General features: G+C 48.1%; 2 protein-coding genes and 1 long non-coding RNA gene across 7 annotated transcripts in view; 1 reads left to right on the top strand and 2 right to left on the bottom strand.

Moving 5' to 3' along the window:
- Positions 1 to 12,546, top strand: part of UNC13D (unc-13 homolog D) — a 33,629-nt gene extending 21,083 nt beyond the window's left edge. The window contains exons 30-31 of the transcript XR_005784945.1: positions 9,189 to 9,451; positions 11,357 to 12,546. The gene's annotated coding sequence lies outside the window, so the exon portion shown is untranslated. The remainder of the gene's footprint in view (positions 1 to 9,188; positions 9,452 to 11,356) is intronic.
- The window catches only part of UNK (unk zinc finger), a 33,374-nt gene that overhangs the window by 5,871 nt on the left and 7,618 nt on the right, over positions 1 to 19,885 (bottom strand). For 4 of the 5 annotated variants that reach the window (XM_040456437.1, XM_040456433.1, XM_040456435.1 and 1 more), the window contains 10 exons: positions 7,989 to 8,198; positions 6,979 to 7,155; positions 6,710 to 6,840; positions 6,113 to 6,248; positions 5,405 to 5,522; positions 4,361 to 4,445; positions 2,731 to 2,873; positions 2,105 to 2,305; positions 1,457 to 1,522; positions 802 to 976 (listed from right to left, as the gene is read on the bottom strand). In XM_040456437.1, the coding sequence (XP_040312371.1) occupies positions 802 to 976; positions 1,457 to 1,522; positions 2,105 to 2,305; positions 2,731 to 2,873; positions 4,361 to 4,445; positions 5,405 to 5,522; positions 6,113 to 6,248; positions 6,710 to 6,840; positions 6,979 to 7,155; positions 7,989 to 8,198 (1,442 nt within the window). The remainder of the gene's footprint in view (positions 1 to 801; positions 977 to 1,456; positions 1,523 to 2,104; positions 2,306 to 2,730; positions 2,874 to 4,360; positions 4,446 to 5,404; positions 5,523 to 6,112; positions 6,249 to 6,709; positions 6,841 to 6,978; positions 7,156 to 7,988; positions 8,199 to 19,885) is intronic. The other variant, XM_040456436.1, reaches the window with a different exon arrangement.
- On the bottom strand, positions 14,081 to 15,732 carry LOC121017931 (uncharacterized). Its single transcript, XR_005784946.1, has 2 exons — positions 15,559 to 15,732; positions 14,081 to 15,472 (listed from the first exon to the last, which is right to left on the bottom strand). It is a non-coding gene; the product is annotated as an uncharacterized LOC121017931 (long non-coding RNA).

Raw genomic sequence — 19,885 nt, 5'->3', positions numbered from 1 at the left:
CCTTGCCTCCCAAGGGGCCACAGAACCCTGAGGTTCCAGGCCTCGTCTCCAGGACCCACCTCTACTGCCTCCTATTCATGCTCGGCCCCACTAGACCCAGGCTCTCAAGCCTCTGCCTGTCGGGCTGCTCCTTTGCCAACATGGACACCCTGTGCTGTGTGCCTTGCCACGTCCGGCTCAGATGGCTCTCTTCCAAAGCCTTCTGATACCTCTCCTGATGTTACAGCTTGTATGTCTCATCCTTGAGCTCTCAAGGGCAGGAAACAGATCTTTGGGCCCTCAGTGGCTAATGCACAGTAGGTGCTTGACAAACACCCACTGCCCTCTGCTGAACTAGACTGGGAGGCTGGGAACAATGTCCCTCCTCGAGGGCAGGAACACCCTATCTGCATCTCTGCCAGCCTGGTGCCTGAAACACGACCTGCCACAAAGTGCCACCCATAAAGGGCTGCTGACAGAGAAGGGCAGTTGTGTAGACTGTCTGCTACATAAGGGTACCTAGTGAGAGTATGAGGGCCAAGGGACCTATATCGTGGAATGAGGCTGCATTGGTCCAAGGGAAGAGGCGGCTCTTCCTAATTTCCACAACAGAGAAATAGCTAATTTGCTCTAAGGGCTATAAGGGCCCTACACCCTGGGCTCATTTTCCCTTTAGGTCAAAGAGCTCAGAGTGCCCACCTTCTGACTCTCCCAAGGTAAATGTCTACAGTGACAAGCACCCTGGTTTGGATCTCACTCGAGAGCTAGTTTCTCTGACTCCAGACCCAGTCCAGATCTTGGCAATAGAAATGGCCTAATTACCTATGACCGACTCTACCGTGTCGCTGGTGGGATAGAAGGGCAGAGCATTTGCATTCATGCCAGGGACGCTGCTGGTGCCAGCAGGACTAGGGGGCGTAGCTGCCAGGCTGGAGGTGATACTAGAAGAGATGCTTGAGGTCAGGGGGCTGCCCACGGGAAGGATGCCCAGCATGTCCTGCAACGAGAGAATGAGGAGGAGAGACAATGGGATACCCGCTCATGGAAGCCATGGCCAGGGGCTGGAGGGAAATGGTGCAAACCAGGGCTCATCCAGTTGCCCCCAAGCTCAGATGGGACCCCACCCACTCAACACCTTGCTGCAAGGCTGGAGTTGGGACAGCTGTGGCTTACAGGCTGCAGGGCCCACTCACCCTAGAGTCCTGCAGTAGGGGAAGGGAGAAGTGAGTAGAGCGCCTGACACAGTATAGACGCTCAAGAAATATTTTTTTGACTAACTCATGAGTGAGTCCAGGAGGTAAGGGATTGCAGGGCCTGACCCCTACCTCTCTGGATTTAGGGCTGGGGCCCCACCTTAGTTCAGCCCTCAGGTTATGGGGAAAGCAGCGGCCCCCTTCTCCAAAGCCTGGGGTTCTGGGCCTATCCTGTCAACAGCAGGGGTTCCAGAAGGGGAGGAAGGGGGCTGAGAGCTGTATACCTGTTTGGGCTGAAGCAGAGGCTGCTCTTGGCTCCTGGGCTCTAGTGAGTGGGGTTTTAACTTGGCCTAAGAAAGAAAAGTCAGGGAGCACGGGATTCATGTGGTGCTAGGAAGGGCCCCTGAGTACAGGAGTCTTCCCAAGCATCCACCTGCCATGGCCCACTGAGGCTGCAGGCACCTGTCACACAGTCCCCCTCCACACACATACCCTGCTCTCCCTCCCCACCCCTACTCCATTCCCTACTCTAGGAACCAGGGGAGCTGTTTCCCTCCTCCCTGGTGACTCCAAGCCTCAGATAAGTCCAGTGAGGGACACTCTTGCCTGTTCCCCAAGGCCCTGCCACTTTATCAAGGCAGCATAAGGCAGGGAAAAGACCAGATGGTGGGACAGGAGACCGAGGGTGGAGTCCCTGCTCCTCTATTAACTGGGTCTGTGAGAGGGTCAGGTGCCTGGCCACGCTAACTTTCCTGTTTCCATCTGTAAAATGGGATGGGCTCCCTCACTCTGCTCAGGGTCAAAGAGGCTGAGGACAGGGGCTTCCCAGCTCCCAGTCATGTTCCCCACAGCCAGGCCAGGACAGCTCTCCAGGGCTTCTCCTGCCCCCTGCAGAAGGCTAACCTCACTGGACTTCCCCTTGCGTCCCTTACCTGGCATTTGAAATTTTTCAGGTACTCGGCTCCCACCTGGTCTTCCCTCTCAAAGCCAGGAGCCTTCTTATAGCTGCCAGGGGCAAGGCCAGACTCCCCAGGGAAGACAATGCCTTCCAGGTTCGGGGGCTTCCTGATGGAGCCCGGGGGGGAGCCACAGAGGTTAGATGGGCTGCCTAGGTTGCTGTTTCTACAGAGGAGCTGCAGAGAAGAAAGGGAGTGGCTTGGTGGGCAAAATGTGGGCTAGGCCATGGCCCATCCTCTGTCCCCTCCACAGAGGGAGATTCTTCAGCAAGGGGCTCAGTTCTATTTTCAACTGCCAGTGGGCAGCAACTACCATGCAGGGTAGTCTCCGTGAGGAAGTTATGGGGGAACTGTGACCGAAGGCTTTTGTCCCTTCTACCAGCTCTACCCAGGCTGACCAACACAGGCTCTGGGGACCCCACCCACCACTAGATTTTTGATAGAAAAACCCTGGGGCAGAAAGGGCAGAACTCCTTGGCCTGAGGCAAAATACCAGGGCCCCCTCCTCCAAGCACAGGCTGAGAGGGCACTGGGAGCATTAGAGGCAGGTGTTGACTCCTGGCTAGGCATGGTGCCCACCCACTCCCTGGATAGGCACGTACGGCGCTGAGGTCAGGGGCATGCGGGCTGGAGGGGCTCACGGGCACGGAGTCTCCGGCAGCAGATGGCATGTACAAGACAGGACCCGGCTGAGTGGGGCTGGACACAGTTGAGGAAGGTTGCAGGTCGTCACTGAGGGGTGGCTCTGTAAGAGACAGAGTCAGGCTGTCAGCAGGCTCCTTGCCAGCTCTGTCCCTCCAAACACACATTGGGATCTTTTTCTTTTTCTTTTAAATTTTTTTTCAATGTTTATTTATTTTTGGGACAGAGAGAGACAGAGCATGAACGGGGGAGGGGCAGAGAGAGAGGGAGACACAGAATCGGAAACAGGCTCCAGGCTCTGAGCCATCAGCCCAGAGCCCGACGCGGGGCTCGAACTCACGGACCTCGAGATCGTGACCTGGCTGAAGTCGGACACTTAACCGACTGCGCCACCCAGGCGCCCCACATTGGGATCTTTTTCAAAGGAGACCATGCACCCTCTGTATATAAAGGGAAAGCTCCTCCCTTATTTCTATTAATACTGCGTACTGTGTGCTTACTTTGTGCCAAGCACTTTGTATTCACCGTGAATCTTCACGATGACTAGAAGATACAAATAACATCAGAGTCTCCATTTCACAGATAAGGAAACTGAGGCTCATAGAAGTAATCTCCCTAGGTGACAGAGCTGAGTTGGGATTTGTACCCTGATCTGTACTACTCCAAAGCCTGAGCCATTAATTATTTCCCTGTGTTGCCTCAATAGGTGGTCCCAGTTGCCCATGGCTGGCGACGATCTTTGTGCCAAGAATATTGCCCTTCCTAGGGCCCTCAGCTTATTTTTGACCCTAATCCCAGAGATAAGGCCTGAGCCTGAGAAGACATTAAGGACAACCAGAGCAGCGGTCTGTGGTTGGCAAGGGTTCCGACTTGAGCTCCAGCTCTAAGATGGGTATTGGCAGTCTAGACTGCTGTGCGAGAACTGAGCACCTCGCTATCCAGTAGCTATGAGCCACATGTGGCTAGCAAGCACTCACAACAGGGCTGAACTGAAATGTGCTGCAGTTACTCAATTACACAACAGATTTCAAAGACTTAGTTTGGACCAAAAAAAAAAAAAAAAAAAAAAAAAGTAAAATATCTTGATTTTTTACAGTAATTACTTTTGAAATGATATTTTACACTGGGTTAAGTAAAGGGATGTTAACATTAATTTAACCTATTTCTTTTGCCTTTTTTTTTTTTTAACATGGTTACTAGAAGACCTAAAATGACACAAGAAGGGCTGCATTACATTTTGATCAGACAGCCCCGCTCTCAGCAGGACAGAGTGCCATGTTCAGTTAGGGATGTCTGCCATGGATGGGGCATGGGGTGGCTGCTGAGAGCTGCCTAGTTGGCTCCGGAAGGGTGCTTCATTCTGCCTGTGATTGTGAGTGCCCGACCAGGGACCTGGTCCTACTCTGTGTCACGACCTTGGAAGCTCCAGGGCTTTAAGGCCAGTTCCGGGGTGTGTGTGCAGGGGGGACTGGAACCTCCAGCAAGGACAGAGCCTGTTGCTGGCTGGCAGATGAGAGGCCACTCCTCTGACTGAGCCTGAGCAGAGCGTGAGGGGAGGAGAGGGTGGAGAGGGAAATGGGAACAGCATACGTTCTACGTGGGCAAAGGCGCAGAAAGGTCCTCGGGGACAGCTGCCCGACTGCTGCATGTCGTTGCACTTGGTGGATTTATAGATCTGGAGGGCAGAGCAGAGGCACATCAGGCTTAGGCAGAGAGGGACAGGCAGGCATGGGTGCCTTCAACATGGGAGGGTTAGCTTAGTAATCTCTTTTCTCCTCCCCATTCCATGCCACTTCCCTAACTCTTTCCCTACTGACTTCTTACTCAAACTCCTGAAGCAGATACAACCACCCTCATGCTAAGGACAGCCCCCCCTTCTGGGGTCACAGGTTCAACCAGCCCTGCTTAGGCCCTCACAAAGGGATCTTCTCTATGCTGCTTCCCCACTCAGGGTCTTGGCCAGGGCTGTGACCTCCGAATGTCTCTTGGGACATTAAGGGAGCCAAGATCAGAGGCAGCATCCCTCTACCTCCGTGTACCCTGGGTTGGGATCTACATCTAACTTTCCACCTTGCTGTCTGCAACCCGTACAAGGTGGCCTCTGCCCATATGTCTATGCCTCCATGAACCCATGGGCAGGGACAGCATGTGCCTCTATGTACCCTATTCCAGATCCTGGCACACTGACATGGCTCAAGGCTGCACCATGGGGCCAGTGGGCTGGGTTGCCGGTACCAGAGACTCTGATCTGAAACACATCAGCTGGAAGGGGCTTTCTTATTTTTTTAAATCTTGAGGTCATTGGAGTCTAAGCACCATGAGTGGTGCCAAGTCCAGAATGGCCAGGTAACTATGCCCAGTCCATGCCGCTCCCTGACAGGAGGCCCGGGGTGAGGGGAAGAAACAAAATTGGGAGCAAGGGGGCTGCTTGGTGACCGTGGGCTCAGAACAAGGCAAGTTACCCAATTAGGATTCAGGGCTCCTCAAGCACTGCCTAGGGAGGCCTGGATGGTGTCAGCGTGATATCTGCCCACATCTGCCCAGACCTTCTTTTCCTTTTTCCTGGCTTCCCAAAGAGGGTATGTTAAGCCACCCACAGCTCTCAAAGGGCCCAGCCCCTGCTCCAAGGCACACCTCCGGGTGGAACTGCTGCTCCGTGCGGGTGTGGCAGTACTGGCAGGCATCTCCATTCTCACACTTGCCGGGGTCTCCCCACTCATCCCCGTGTTTCACGTTCGGACATGGAGATGACCTGGTCCAAGGAGATGGTGGGGTCAGAGTGATGCCAGAGAGGGAGACACTGGGATCTGGGGAATGCCAACTAGATGCCTGTTAAAGGCTCCTCTCTGGTCTCCCTGCTTCACAGGGCCAGGCTCAAAAAGAGAAAAGAGGAACTCCAGAGTGAGAACCTTACTGGGGCCAGAAGCCAGGCTCTGCTTCTCTGGAGCAGTATGGCCGTATCAGCAAGAACACTGTTTGGTCCCCTTCTGCTGGGTCCTCGTGTCAGGTATTCTAAAGCCCCAGGAGAGCCAGGCTATAGCCAGAACCATACTCTCCAGACCATGGCTTATCCCCAGCAATCACCCCTCAGAATCAGAACTGGAGGGGCCTTAGAGATCATCTGACCCAAGTACCTCATTTCGTGGCAAAAGAGGATCCCAGTGGACTCGCCATCATTCAGCTGTCCTCACTATTCCCTCCCTTTGTACCTGGGTCCTGCGATTCTGTAATCCCTAGGGCTGGTCTCCCTGCCTTGCTGTGAACACAGTGGAAGCAGCTCCCGCCATGATCCCTTCCCTGCCACCCCTCCCTCCCATGGCTGGCCTGCTTGGGCCAAAGGACCTGTATTTGTGTTTCCGGGGGCTCCGCCGCCGGTCCTTGCTGTTGTGGTAGTAGGGACAGGCATAACCCTGGCGGCACAACCGCGGGGGCTTCTTGCACGGCTCCGTCTTATAGTTCCCCAGCACATAGGCAGTTTCTACACAGGGAGCCAGAGGCAGGGGTCAGGCAGATGTAGCAGGAGAAGGGGAAGGAGAAGCCACATGGGAAGGGGTCCAGGAGCTCAGGCCACCTCCTCATGTGCCAACACCAAGACTGAGACCCAGGAGAGAGGTAAGAACCATCCCTTACTGGAGATACAGCACACAGGGTAAAAAAGGGCACTCTCAGGAGAGTCAAGAACACATGTGTATGTATACGTAAATATTCATAAGTACACACATGGGAAAGCCCCCTGAAGAATTTGGGGAGCACTGAAGTGATGAGAGGAAGGCAAGGTATATCTAGGGAAACTCCCCAGAAGTGCCCCCAAGTGACTGGACTGTGGCTGGATATAAGGTGGGATAAAAGGGCAGTAGTGGGCCAAATCCTTAGGGCAACTATGGGCAGGAGAAAAGAGAGGACAGGAGGAGGCATGGCCACTTGTGGGACCACCTTTACCTTGCCACCGAGGCTCCTCACTGAGGATTTTTTCTATCATGGCGTGGCTTGCAGCCCCAGCCGTCTGGCCCTCTATGCTGCCCTCTACTGTGGTCTGGCCGTTCTGCAAGGCCTCCATGGCCTGGAGCTCTCTGGGAGGAAAGGCGAGCAGGGACGAGGCATGAGGGGAAGAGCAGAGTGCCAGCCCTGCCCTCCATCTGTGGGACTCATCGGGTCAGCAGCCAGGCCTCCAGCCAGGCCCCCACCCCAGCCCACAGCTATCAGCCCACCTGATGTCGTAGACAGGGGAGCGGAGGTCATGGGGCCCGTGGGCGAAAGCGCAGTGCAGGCCGTTTTTGGTGCAGTTGCCTTTTGAGTCTGTCTCGTGGATACAGATTCCAGTTTTGTAGTAACGCAAGTGGTACCTGCGCTCAGTGTCCCCTGTGGTCCTGTGCAGGAATGGGCACCTGAAACGTTGGGGGGAGGGGGCTCACTCACCTTTGCCCCTACAGCCTGGGAGATCAGTCCCTGCCCTTCCCCACCACCCAGGTGGTGCACGGATAGCAGGTTGAGGAGGTCAGCAGCAGTGAGCTCTGCTGACGTAACAGAACCACCGTCCCACCATCTGTTGGATGCTGTAGCCCTCAGGGCCCAGAATTCCCACTTCAGCCTGCTCAGCAAGTCCTCCCAAAGACTGAGTACGGTCAGGGCCCTGGGCTGACTTGAATGAAGTTCCACAGGGGGGGACACTCCTGGGACAGCAAGCGCTGGCTGGATCCGCAGAGGTCCACAGAGAAACAGTCTGCTCACAGCATGGGCACACCCTCTCCTGCCCCAGTGCTATATTAGGCCGGGGCCGGAGGAGGGGGAACAAGACCTGGACCTCTGGGAGAAGTGCAGGGGCAGTTCAGTGATTTGTACCCATAGACCCCCGACAGTGCTTCCCGTTACCGCCTCTGCAAGGTTCAAACAAGCAGGGTCAACAAGCGTTCCCTCTGTGAGGTCCTCAGGTTTGCCCTTTCTGTACTTCTGCTTAGCAGAAGAGAAGCCTGTGTAGGGTTTCTGAAAAGTGGGTAAAGAAGGGGCCTCCCCCAGGGGATGGCAAGGTCTGAGCCCAGGTCCAGGCCACAGGAAGGTGTGCCACGATGCAGCAGTCTCCCCAGAAGCAGCCTAATGGCTGGCTTCTCAGACTCTGCCTGGCCTATTCTGAGGGCACCTGACCCAGGAGACATGAGGCTCCTCTGAGGGCAGGCGGGGGGGGGGGGGGGGGCGGCGGGGAAAAGAGGCGGGGGACACTCACTCGTCGCCCTCCGGGCAGAGGCCCGTAGCCTCGTCGTACTTGGTGCAGTAGACGTCGGGGCTGTAGTTGAAGGTGCCGTCCCGACGGCGGATGGACCGGCGACGTCGCTGGTTCACGAAGTGCCAGTGGAAGCAGGTGTAGGGTCGGTGCTGAGTGCATTTGTGTTGCACAAAGAGTGGGCACTGCTCCGTGCGGAATTCCTTCAGGTACCTGCAGGGAGAGCCCCCACGTAGGGTGGGCCAGGAGCAGAGACTTAAGACCCCTGCTTCCGAGCAACAAGTTAGCCACCAAGTTCTCTGAGGGCCCTACTCTGGGGTGCTAGTTCCATTAGGACACCAAAAAAAGGCCCAGAGCTAAGGGTGGACCTTACTGTCCAGATCCTTCCCAGCACCCAGGTCCCAAGGCAGCCTGAAGAGCAAGAATCATAGGCTACAAGGGCCCTCAGCAGTCAGCTGTCTGCCGGGTTGCCAGCGGAGGGCTTAATCAGTGGCTTAGTTCTCTGAGGCTTCTAAGACCAAACCACCGATCGCAGACAAAGGGCTGCAAACAAGAACAAGGGGGGCCTCTCCCAAACTTCCTGCAGGGTCCTCTGTGCCCAGGTCTGCCTGCCCATCCCTGGAGGTCTCACCTGTCCCAGGAGCGGGGCTGGGGCTCCAGGTTGAGGGTGGGGGGGCTGATGCTTTGGAGCTGAAAGCCCAAGTCACGGAGTGTTCCCTCTAAACTACTGAGTCAGAAAATTACTGTCCTGTCTGCCTACCTTCTCTCAGAGACACTTCCTAGCATTACACAGGTGTCTGTGAAAGAGCTCCTTTTTACAGCAGCATCTGAAGAGACTCCCCCTCTCAGCCTTGCCTGCCCCTAGTACTCTCATACCTGAGCACCTGCAGCAGATGGGGCTGTTTACGTCCTAACCTGGGGATCCGGGGGCACTGTCCTTTGGGCCTCCTCCCAACCTTTGTCCCTCTCCTCTGCTTTTCATGTAATGGCCAAGACATCCCAACACGTCACCCTCCCAGGCACTACCCAGTGGAGGGCCCCAGACCCACTTACCCCCTTACAGAAAGAACATGCCATCCATCTGTGCTTTGCTCACCCTATGTATCCAGGTGAAGGGTTTCTTAGGCTTGGGGGCCTCTACCTGGGGGGGGGGGGGGGGCACGGGGGGCAGACAGCGCAGTTTTCTTTATTCGTTCCCTCAAGCCCTAACAATGCAGGCAATAAATGACCTGATAAGGGGCACGTGATGCCAGCAAAGAGGATGGTTCCAGAAGGCACAGAAGACTGTGTGCAGAAGAGGGCATGGAGTGAGGAACAACCTGACCTGAAGCAACTGTCCAGGCCTGGAGTAGCGCCTGAAGCTAGAAGGCACCAGATGAAGGCGAGAGGGTCCAGCCCAGGTCTTTGGCTCAGGCCAGGACACCTGGGGCCTTCCTTGTCTGGGCATACGGAAGGTGTAGGGACAGGTAAGTTGAGGGCTGAGATTTTCCAGATAGGTTTTCTTTAATGCTTTAATGAAATGTGCTGAAAAATCCACTCAGCCTTGAAGTGTGATATGTCCAGGTGTATGTATTGGGCCAGGGGAAGCTGGAACTGGGTACTCCCTGAGGAACACAAACAAGGACTTAAGGGGCAGTAAAAATTCGGAATAGAGTCTGCTGTTCATTTGGCACATATCTAATGAGCATCCAGTTGCTACAGGCATGCTGGTAGGCACTGGGGACACCAATGAAGAACCAGGTCCTTGTCAGCCCACACTTTTATGGGAGAGACGTACAAGTAACAGGCAGAATCAATCAAGTGTGGAAAAGGTTATGAAGGAGGTTTGCTGAGGGTTCTTTGGGAGCCCAGAGTATGGGGCCCAGGCTGGGACAGAGGAAGGGAAATGGAGAGGTGTTGGTGGATGACGAATGTGGGCAGGGCGTTTTAGGCAAAGGGCTAAGTGTGAGCTCAGAAAGAGGATGTCTGGGTCCAAGAGCTCCAGGCACATTTGTGGGATGTGAGTAGATGGGACGGGAACTGGAGGATAAGGTGAGGTGTGGGAGGAGCCAAATTGCAGGGACATCATCTCTGGGCCTCAGGGACATTGTGAGACACCAGGCAGAAACCTGGAAGTCTCCCGAGGGCCTGATGTTCTCCTGTCCCTTTTGGCATTGGAACACAAGACCTTTCTTCCTGCCTGGTTGGACAGAAAGCGGCACCTCATGCTGCACACATGTCCCAAAACCTGGCCCTAAGTTGGGACACCCATCCTCCAAATGACTAGGCTGATCCCTCCTGGACAGCACATAGTCTATCTGACTCTGGACTCACTAGGAGACCAACTCAGGAGATGACAGATGGAAAAATGGGAGAGGAGGAAGCAGAGTCCAGGGCCAGGAGCAGAGAAGAGTGAAGGTGGTTAGGAGTGTCAGATTAAACATAGGACACCCATCTAAATCGTATTTCAGATAAACCAAATTATTTCACAGGGCATAGTTATACTAAAAATGTATCCATTATCTGAAATTCCAGTCTAACATCCTGTATTTTTATTTGCTTAATCTGGCAACCCTGAGTGGTGCTTGTCTGCTTGGTATATCAGTGCCTCAGCGAAAAACCAGGGAGGCAGCCAGGGGAAGGACTCTAAGATGTGGTCACCCTGACTTTGGGCATAGTCTGTCCTCTTTGAGAAAAGAGTCCTGGCAAGGCTGCTTGCTTGGGGGCAGTCATGTCCACAGTGTCACACACAGAAGCCACGGCTCCACAAGGGCTCTCAGCCTGGCAGGGATGCCACAGAGGACAGATACAGAAGCAACAAATAACCTTTTAAGTCATAGGCCAGGGACTTGGTACCTTTTAATAAACTAGTCTCTTTGCTCCCAGCCTCTCCCCTGTCCAAGTTAAGCTACACAGCACTCATTATATTCTTCAGAGAGCACAAACTTAAGTCTCACTTTGTTAAAAGCCTTTAGTTTCCCCCAGTAGCCCTGGATAAACACCAACTATTCAGCCCGGCATTCCAAGCTCTACACATCTGGCCCAATATTTCTTCCCAGCCATAGTTCCCTTGATTACTCTCCATTCCCCTGCTAAAACTGGAGTCCTTGGTGTCTTGCAAATAGATCTTTAATTTCCCTGCCTTTGTTCATGTCCCCTTTCTTACCTGTAGAAATCTTTCAAGGTTGAATTCAATGGTAAGAAACCTGATGTCACCACCTCCATAACACCCTCCTTGACTTCCACCTATCCTCCCCATTCTGCCCATATCCCCAGCTAAGTTATACTCTCTGTTTTGCCAACATTTTCTCTAGATACTTTTGTAGCCTTTATCCGGCATTGCATATTAACAATGTGTGTATTTTTCTCTACTATTTTTTTTCTTTTATTAGATTATAAAATCCTTGACAGCAAGTAAAAGCTAAGTACAGTTTGCTGAATGAATACAAGAAATGAGGTCACAGAAAGAGCAAAGCCCATAAAACAACAGCAACAGCTTTGGGATGCTGCCAGCAGGCAAAGCATTGAGAGCGGAAAGCCTAATCCTATGCCCTCGTGAAAAGTATCACACTGCAGGAAACCCATAACTCAGCAGATAGGGCAGTTTCCTGCAGAAAAGCCCCTCATGAGAAGGGGCTGAGTGACAAGATTTAGTGCAGCCAGAGAGCCCACCTTCAACCAACTACAATCAGAGGAGAGAAATTTTTAACCTTTTGCTAAAGTCATTAATGGAACTGTACTACCTGCTACCTAAGAACTAAAACGTTTGGTCAGAACTTCCCACTCTCCCTCTCCCACTCTGACCCTGTGCTAACCAGCAATGCAGTACCCAGAAAGCAAGGAGAAAACCACTTAGAGATCACTTTTCTATTTTCATGGATTAAAATGAAGCAAATTTTCAGTGGAAATGCATAACTATCGCTGTTAAGTACCAATCCATCTCATCTTAAAGGTTTGAAAGTACAAATCTAAGAAACGAAATATGTTGAAACTTACTCTTTAATTCAACCGGTTCTCAGGAAACCCAAGAAGTCCTGGGATCTAACGGAGGAAGGCAGACACACCAACTACTCACTCCCCCCACTCCCATCCAAGCTCTGAGGAGGGTACAAGGCCCCCAAGACTCAATTCTTCACACTCTCACCTCCCAGGAAGACCTCCACTCAAGGGTAAAAGCAGTAACATAGAATAGTTCCTAACTGCAAGGCCTCAACGAGCTGCTACTACGGCCAGAATGAATCCAGAAACCACACAGGCCTTGGGGAAGTAAGAGCTCTGAGACAAAGTCATGCCTTCAACTGGTAGAAGGATCAACAAAGCTTGGAGGGACACACAAATGGTCAGAGCTTCACCTTTCCTAAACAGTGCCTTCCTATGTGCCCAATTGGGAATTAAGCTTAAATAAAAGCTATCTTTCACTTCTTTTCAGGACATCACATTAATTATCCTAGTTATGGTTTATTTATACATGTAAAAAAAAATATGATGAAAGTCACATGCCCACCTACAAAAAATTTGGAAAGTAGAGAAAAGGCAAAAATTGCCCTTAATCCCATCAATAAAAATGTTAGCCTTTTGGTAATAAGTTTTCTCTCAGTATTTTTACAGATTTAATCATTATGTATCTACCATATTGTTAAACTGCTTTACACAACTATTCTTTTCTCTAAAAGCTTTCATTTAAAAAAAAAAAAAAACTTTTTTTTTTTTTTTGCTTTTGTTATTTTTTAGTGTCTATTCATCTTTGGGAGAGCATGAGTGGGAAAGGGGCAAAGATGAGAAGAGGGCAGAGGATCTGAAGTGGGATCCATGCTGACAGTTGCAAGCCCGATGTGGGACTTGAATTCACAAACCATGAGATCATGACCTGAGACAAAATCAGATGCTCAACTGACTGAGCCACCCAGGCACCCCAATTTTTATTTTTTAAGTAGGCTCCATGCCCAGCATGGAGCCCAATGCAGGGCTTGAACTCACGACCCTGAGATCATGACCTGAGATCAAGAGTTAGATGCTCAACCAACTGAACCATTCAGGTGCCCCTAAAATCTTTTAAAATCAAATATGTGTATCCACTTAAAAAAAAAAAAATTAAATACTGGGGCACCTGAGTGGCTCAGACGGTTAAGCCTCCGACTTTGGCTCAGGTCATGATCTCTTGGCTAGTGAATGTGAGCCTCACACTGGGCTCTGTGCTAACAGCTCAGAGTTTGGAGCCTGCTTCGGATTGTGTCTCCCTCTCTGCCCCTTCCTCGCTTGTGCATGTGCTCTCAAATATAAACATTAAAATTTTTTAAATTTTTTTTTCAACGTTTATTTATTTTTGGGACAGAGAGAGACAGAGCATGAACGGGGGAGGGGCAGAGAGAGAGGGAGACACAGAATCGGAAATAGGCTCCAGGCTCCGAGCCATCAGCCCAGAGCCTGACGTGGGGCTCGAACTCACGGACCGCGAGATCGTGACCTGGCTGAAGTCGGACGCTTAACCGACTGCGCCACCCAGGCGCCCCTTAAAAATTTTTTAAAAATCAAATACTTCCAAGGCTTACTGGATTATTTTCATTTTCCAAAATTCTAAATAACAGAAAAAAGCAGGCTATTGGAAATCTAAATTTAATCACTTGCCCCACTAAGCGATAGCACATGAGGGATTAACAAGACGTTATATCTCTCTAAAGGAGGTGATGAATCAAGCGCTAAACTGCTACCAGTTCAATTTCTAACTAACCTTTAAATCCTATTCCAAGTTTTCTCATTTAATAGATTTATCAATTTGGGTGTTTCACTCTCTTCTGGGGAGAAGTGTGAGGAAGAATTAATCTGAATACACCGAAAACTATCAGAGGTGACAGAAAGAATGTAAGTTTAGAGGCAATGGGGAGAAACGAGCTGCTGTTCTAATCCAAATCTAGTCCCCCACTGCTTGTAGAACAGTGTGTTTGTGGTCTCACTGACTCTACCTGCCTACTGCCACTGACCTGCTCCCTTCCCCAACAACAAACCAGACTCTAGAGCAGGATCAACGAACTTTTTCTGTAAAGGACTAGATAGCAAGTATTTTAGACTCTGAAGGCCAAGAGGCCAAATCGAGGATATTATGAACCAACGCAATGAGAGAAAAAACAAAACTTCCATTTTTATTGATGAAATTCAAAATATAATAGTTGGCTACAATAAAGGTCTAATGAGACCAGATTTTGGGGGGTGGGTGGAATAATATTTGTAAAGTTAAGGGTCCCTCGCATCAAATTGGTTATAAATGTTCCTCTGCTAATGCAGATTCTGTAATAAGATTTTATATATTTCACCTTTGAAAACGTCTTTTCACATAGATAGTTATGGCCAAATGCCATTATCATTCCACAAGCATGATTTTAATTGAGCATATCCTTCTCTTAGAAGACACTTGTAGGATTATATTGGAGTCTTGATATTTGCCTTTTAATCGCTTCCATTTGAAGGTTTGGTGTAAACTCCTTAGTTGCACAGGTAAATGGATTTTGAAATACGAAATTTCTTTTGCATTCACACCGAGCTGCAAAATCAGTTAGAACTGTAGTTTTTCTTTAGAAATCATATCCACAGGACCTTTGTGTAGGAATGTAGATCTTGCCTTTGTTTCAACTTCTGACAGTACACGGGAAGTATATAAAGTAACTGGACGTGACTCAAACGTTAGTAGTCGAAATGACTGAACTACAATTTAAGGTTTGCAAACAAGCTGTTTGCCCTGTAATTTTAGGTTGAATTCATTAAAAAACCTTATCAAGTCTGCAGCAAAAGCGAATTTCCAAAGCTATTCAGTGTTCAGTAGTAGTTGAGAATGATTCTTCTCATTCAGGAAAGTTTCGATGTCAGCCCTGAACTCAGAAAATTACAAGAAAACTTCACCACTGCTGAGCCATCAAACTATTGTGTGGTAGGGCATCAGAATATTCAGTTTCTTTTTCTGACAGAAATTCATGGAATTGATCATGGTGAAGTCCACAAGAGGGAGTGAAGTTCACTGCTGATTCTAATGGTTCAGTAACACATGATAGATTCAAGTATTTTTCCCCAAAGAACCCGACGAATAATATAATGAATAACCAACCACAGGCTTTAAACACCTTACAATTTCATAAGCTTTGCAAATTTGTCCAGTGAGGTTTTTTTCTGCTCCACAATATTCTTACCACCATCAGTTGTAACAGATATTAGCAGATCATACTTCAGGTTGTCCTCAGTTTTTTGAAAATATTCTCAGCTGTCGTTGTTTTAAATAGACTATTCATTGATGCTAATTCTTCAGTCACTTCAAACGAGACATTGACTCCATGAAGAAACCAAGAGTAACAGTAGGATCTGTTGACTCATCTAGAGCCAAGGAAAACCACGTGAAATCATTTGCCTTGTTTTTTGACTACTGATACTGCTCCCAAGGACTTCAACATTTTGAGAAATTGTTCTTGTCAAAAGGCTAACACTTTTAAACAAGTTTGTTTTCTCTAGACATATTTCTTCAGCTGCTGCAATCAAACACAATTTAATTAATTCAGTATTGGTAAATGACTTCCCTTGCTTAGCTAATAAATGAGCCACTCGGGAAACTTACTTCAGTTGTAGCCTCATTTTCATTTTTGTGAAGAAATGCTGCTGTGATGAAACAGTCCCTTTAAAATTTCTTTTTTTAATGTTTATTTATTTTTGAGAGACAGAGAGAGACAGAGAGAGAGAGAGAGAGAGACAGAGTGAGCAGGGGAGGGGCAGGGAGAGATAGAGGAAGACACAGAATCTGAAGCAGGCTCCAGGCTCCAAGCTGTCAGCACAGAGCCTGACGTGGGGCTCAAACTCACAAACTGTGAGATCATGACTTGAGCCGAAGCCAGATGCTTAGCTGACTAAGCCACCCAGGTGACTCAGTCCCTTTAAAATTTCTAATTTTTCTATTGCTTCTCGGCCTTTTGGCTAAGATCAAGTGTAAAATTTCTAATTTTTCTGACCATTGCCTTTCTATGAGTTGGGATTATTTTGACAACTATTTAGTCTGGTAATGTTAATGGGTGGGTCCTTTCAGCACAGCCTTTTTTTTTTTTTTTTTAAAGTAATTTCTACACCCAACATGAGTCTCGAACTCACAACCCGGAGATCAAGAGTTGCATGCTCCACTGACTGAGCCAGCCAGGCACCCCAGCACAGCTTTTATTAAAGACAGCTTTGCCACCTAGTTTGATAACAAAATAATTCACACTCTACTGTGCCCTAAAGACATGACATTCAAAGTCCATTTTTCTCTTCCTCTCTTGTTCTGACATAATTGGTAGGCACTGGTAATAAAGAATAAATAAAACATTTTGATATGCTGATACACCCAGTACTGGAAACGCTGTCAAGTTATAACTGTTGTCACTGCAACCTATAGTACACGGGACAGAAATGCCAAGCAAGGAGAGTGCCACATATGGTCTCTGTCACACTGCTGCATCTTGCAGCGTAAAAGCAGCCATAAACAATATGTAAACCAATAAGGAGAGGGTTCCATTAAAGCTTTATGGACACTGAAATTTGAATTTCATATAATTTTCATGTGTCATGAAATATTCTTTTCCAACAATTAAAAATGTAAAACACATTCTTAGCTCACAGGCCATACAAAGGCAGGTGGCAGGCTGGATGTGGCAAACGAGTTGCAGTTTGCCAACCTCTGCTCTGAAGAGTTGGAATTCCCCCAACACACCATAACCCTCCCCTCACATCTCGATACTTTTGAGCATATTACTCCCGGTGTCTGGATCACCTTTTTGGCTTCTTCTCCACGTGAGGAGGGTTCCCTGCCCCTGCCCACAGGTGTTGATCACCTTCCTTCCATATGTCCACTGCAATGTATGAATACAGCCCATATAGCCCCCACCATAGTTGTTTGTAGCCATGTCTACTCATCTCTGCACCTCTGCAAGCTGGCTCACAGCAAGCATTCCAGATATGTCTGTCTATCCAAGAAAAAGCCAAGCTGTAAAGCATCACAAATGGTACAAGCTTGGTCCATAGCAGCTATATTCTAAACCCAACAAAACCAAGAGAAGCAATTCCAATCTCTGATTTACATGCTTCTCCTGGCAATTAAGGAACCAGTAACTTCTCTAGCTACCTTCCCCACAATGTCTGTACAGCCTTGTTCTTCACCCTGAACACTAATTTTGAGATCAGCCTCACATGCAGACTAGAAAAGCAACCAGTGGGATGGCTTGCCCTGTAATTCCTAGGAATGTGTGGAGCTCGCTAGAGATACATTAAATCCTTTTTTTGTTTCCTCCAAAAACTAAGGGGTATTATGATGACTATTTGGCAAAAACTGGGTACTTAACTAAAGATTTATTCAGAAAAATAATAGAAGTAGATCACCAGACTATAACAGGGGGAAAAAAACTAGAAGGAAAAATACATCCAGTATTATTGATTTTAAGGGTTACCTAGACTCTTTATTGAATTGGGATTGCTTTTAGAATAAAAAATTTTAAAAAAGCTTTTGGAAATGTAACCCATCATATTAATGACAACTTGACAGAGAATCTATCCTGACCCCAAATTAGATGAAAGATGTTGCTAATAAGCCAGAAGAGTTCAAGTTAAAAGTGAACTGTGGTAAATATTTTTGCAAAGTAAATCACTATTTGAATGTCATCCAGTTTATGATGTGCAGAACCTGATTTGGACACATATGCAAAGTGGTTAGATTTGAGTAAAACTGCAAATAAAATAGTGACGGCCTCTGGAGAAGCAATAGAGGAGATGGTGCAGGGAGACCAGATTTGCTAAAGACTTGATAAAGCTCAATATCCACAGTGAACAACAATATGTGAGCCAAACAAAAAGGGGGCAACAAGCCAAAGACTGAGCCAACAGAAGAAACTCCAGACACTGCCACTCACACCCCCAACCTGGAGGTCATGACCCTGGAGGGCCATGAGGAAGCACTTGGTCCTGGAGAGCCCACTACTCTCCTGGCCAGTCAGATGACTGTTCATAAGCCTCACATGGGGACTGTGATATGCACACATTTCTAATGAGCCACAAATATTCATCTTTATTACAGCTAGGCTCCTAAACACTGAATTGCATCTTTTTCTTTTCTTTTTTTTTAATTTTTTTTTTTTTTTAACATTTATTTATTTTTGAGACAGAAAGAGACAGAGCATGAACGGGGGAGGGTCAGAGAGAGAGAGAGAGACACAGAATCGGAAACAGGCTCCAGGCTCTGAGCAGTCAGCACAGAGCCCGACGCGGGGCTCGAACCCACGGACAGTGAGATCGTGACCTGAGCCGAAGTCGGACGCTTAACCGACTGAGCCACCCAGGCGCCCCGAATTGCATCTTTTTCAAGCAACATACAAGCTTTACCATAGAAACAGAATCTTAAAAAAAAAAAAAAAAAAAGAATATTGAAGAAGAGGACCATTGTTTGCAAGTCAGCTCTATGCCCAATGTGGGGCTCGAACTCAGGACTCTGAGATCAAGAGTCACATGCTCTACTGACTAAGCCAGCCAAGGCACCTTGTTCTTTAACATTCTTTACTGAAATCTAACCACAAAGTGATAGGATTCTGCAACTAACAAAGGAAAGAAAAAACAAAAAAATCGCCAGTCATTGTCAAATAGTACACTGTAGTATGCAAAGCCTCAAATGATACTCATCTGTAATCTAGTTTCCATATTAATATTACCCCTACCCATACAGAATTCCTAAAAAATTTTAGTCATAGAGGTCATAGACCACGGCTTATCAGAATTCTTCATTTTTAAGTTTGAGAATAAAATATTTAATTCCAAGGTGAATACCTTAAGAGTTGTTAAGCAGATTAAGAATCCTAAATTACTATCCAAATATGCATACGATCACACACACATATTTTACAATTTGCTGCAAATCTTTGTTAATTTTTGAAGAGCTTAAGATAAAGTACTAACAGTTCTAGATTAAGTGTTTATAAGGATATATATACACATTCTGTTCTGACACCAAACATAACCCACAAACCATACAACCATGTAACAATAACCTTACCAGTAGGAGCTGCCAGAAAATGGCTTTTAAAAAACAAGACCAAATAAAGCTAAAACTTGGTTGGCAAATATTTGGACAATTCTGAAAAAGCACTATACGGCTACAGACATTTGGTTTCCAAATCTGAAATGATCCTGGTTTAAAACATTATTCAGGCAAATAAAGTGTCTGATGAATTTCTGAGTGTGTCTGAACGTTCAATGTAGGCTTTTGATTCTATACCTGGCTTTTAGCCAGAGCAGATATCGTAGGACCTCAGAGCCAGTAGGACCCCTCCTAGATACAACAGAACTGTCCTAACATACAGAAACATACACAGGAGCCTACAATACAAGTGCTACAGGCACTTAAGCAAGCAAACGCTTTGGTTCCCAGGTGGGGGAACCATTCACAGGTAAATAGTTGCAGCGCATTCTTCATTGGGAAAGGTCTGACACCAGTGAGCCATCCCGGCCCCAAGAACTAACATGAATGATACAACGTTGGTGTGCAACTAGTCTTACATGTCCCTGCTTCCTATGATTGTCTCCTTGGCCTAAAGATTTTGGAACTGGTAAAAAAAACTGAGGAGAGAAAGTTCATGGAAGGTTCACTCACATCACTGATTTTGTAGAATATATGAGGAGTACTGGAAACCCTGGATCATTCTTCCCTAAGTAAGAGAACACTGTGACTTGATTCAAAGTTTTTCTGTACACAGCTGGCCTAAAAAACCCTCCAATTTGATGGATGTTCTAGCATAAACGTTTGAATTGATGTGTTATTTTGTAAACTTCCGCGGAACAAAGGCTTTGGCCTGTAAGAGCACATCTGTTTAGTTTTAAATACAAATCCATTGTGTAAGATACAGGTAGCCTGATGAAGGCTACACGAAGAATAG

Source organism: Herpailurus yagouaroundi, unplaced genomic scaffold (assembly GCF_014898765.1).
Source record: "Herpailurus yagouaroundi ecotype Mexico unplaced genomic scaffold, PumYag 217, whole genome shotgun sequence".
Lineage (NCBI taxonomy): Eukaryota > Metazoa > Chordata > Mammalia > Carnivora > Felidae > Herpailurus > Herpailurus yagouaroundi.
Note: the sequence above shows the minus strand (reverse complement) of the source record. Positions and strands in the feature narration are given on the sequence as shown.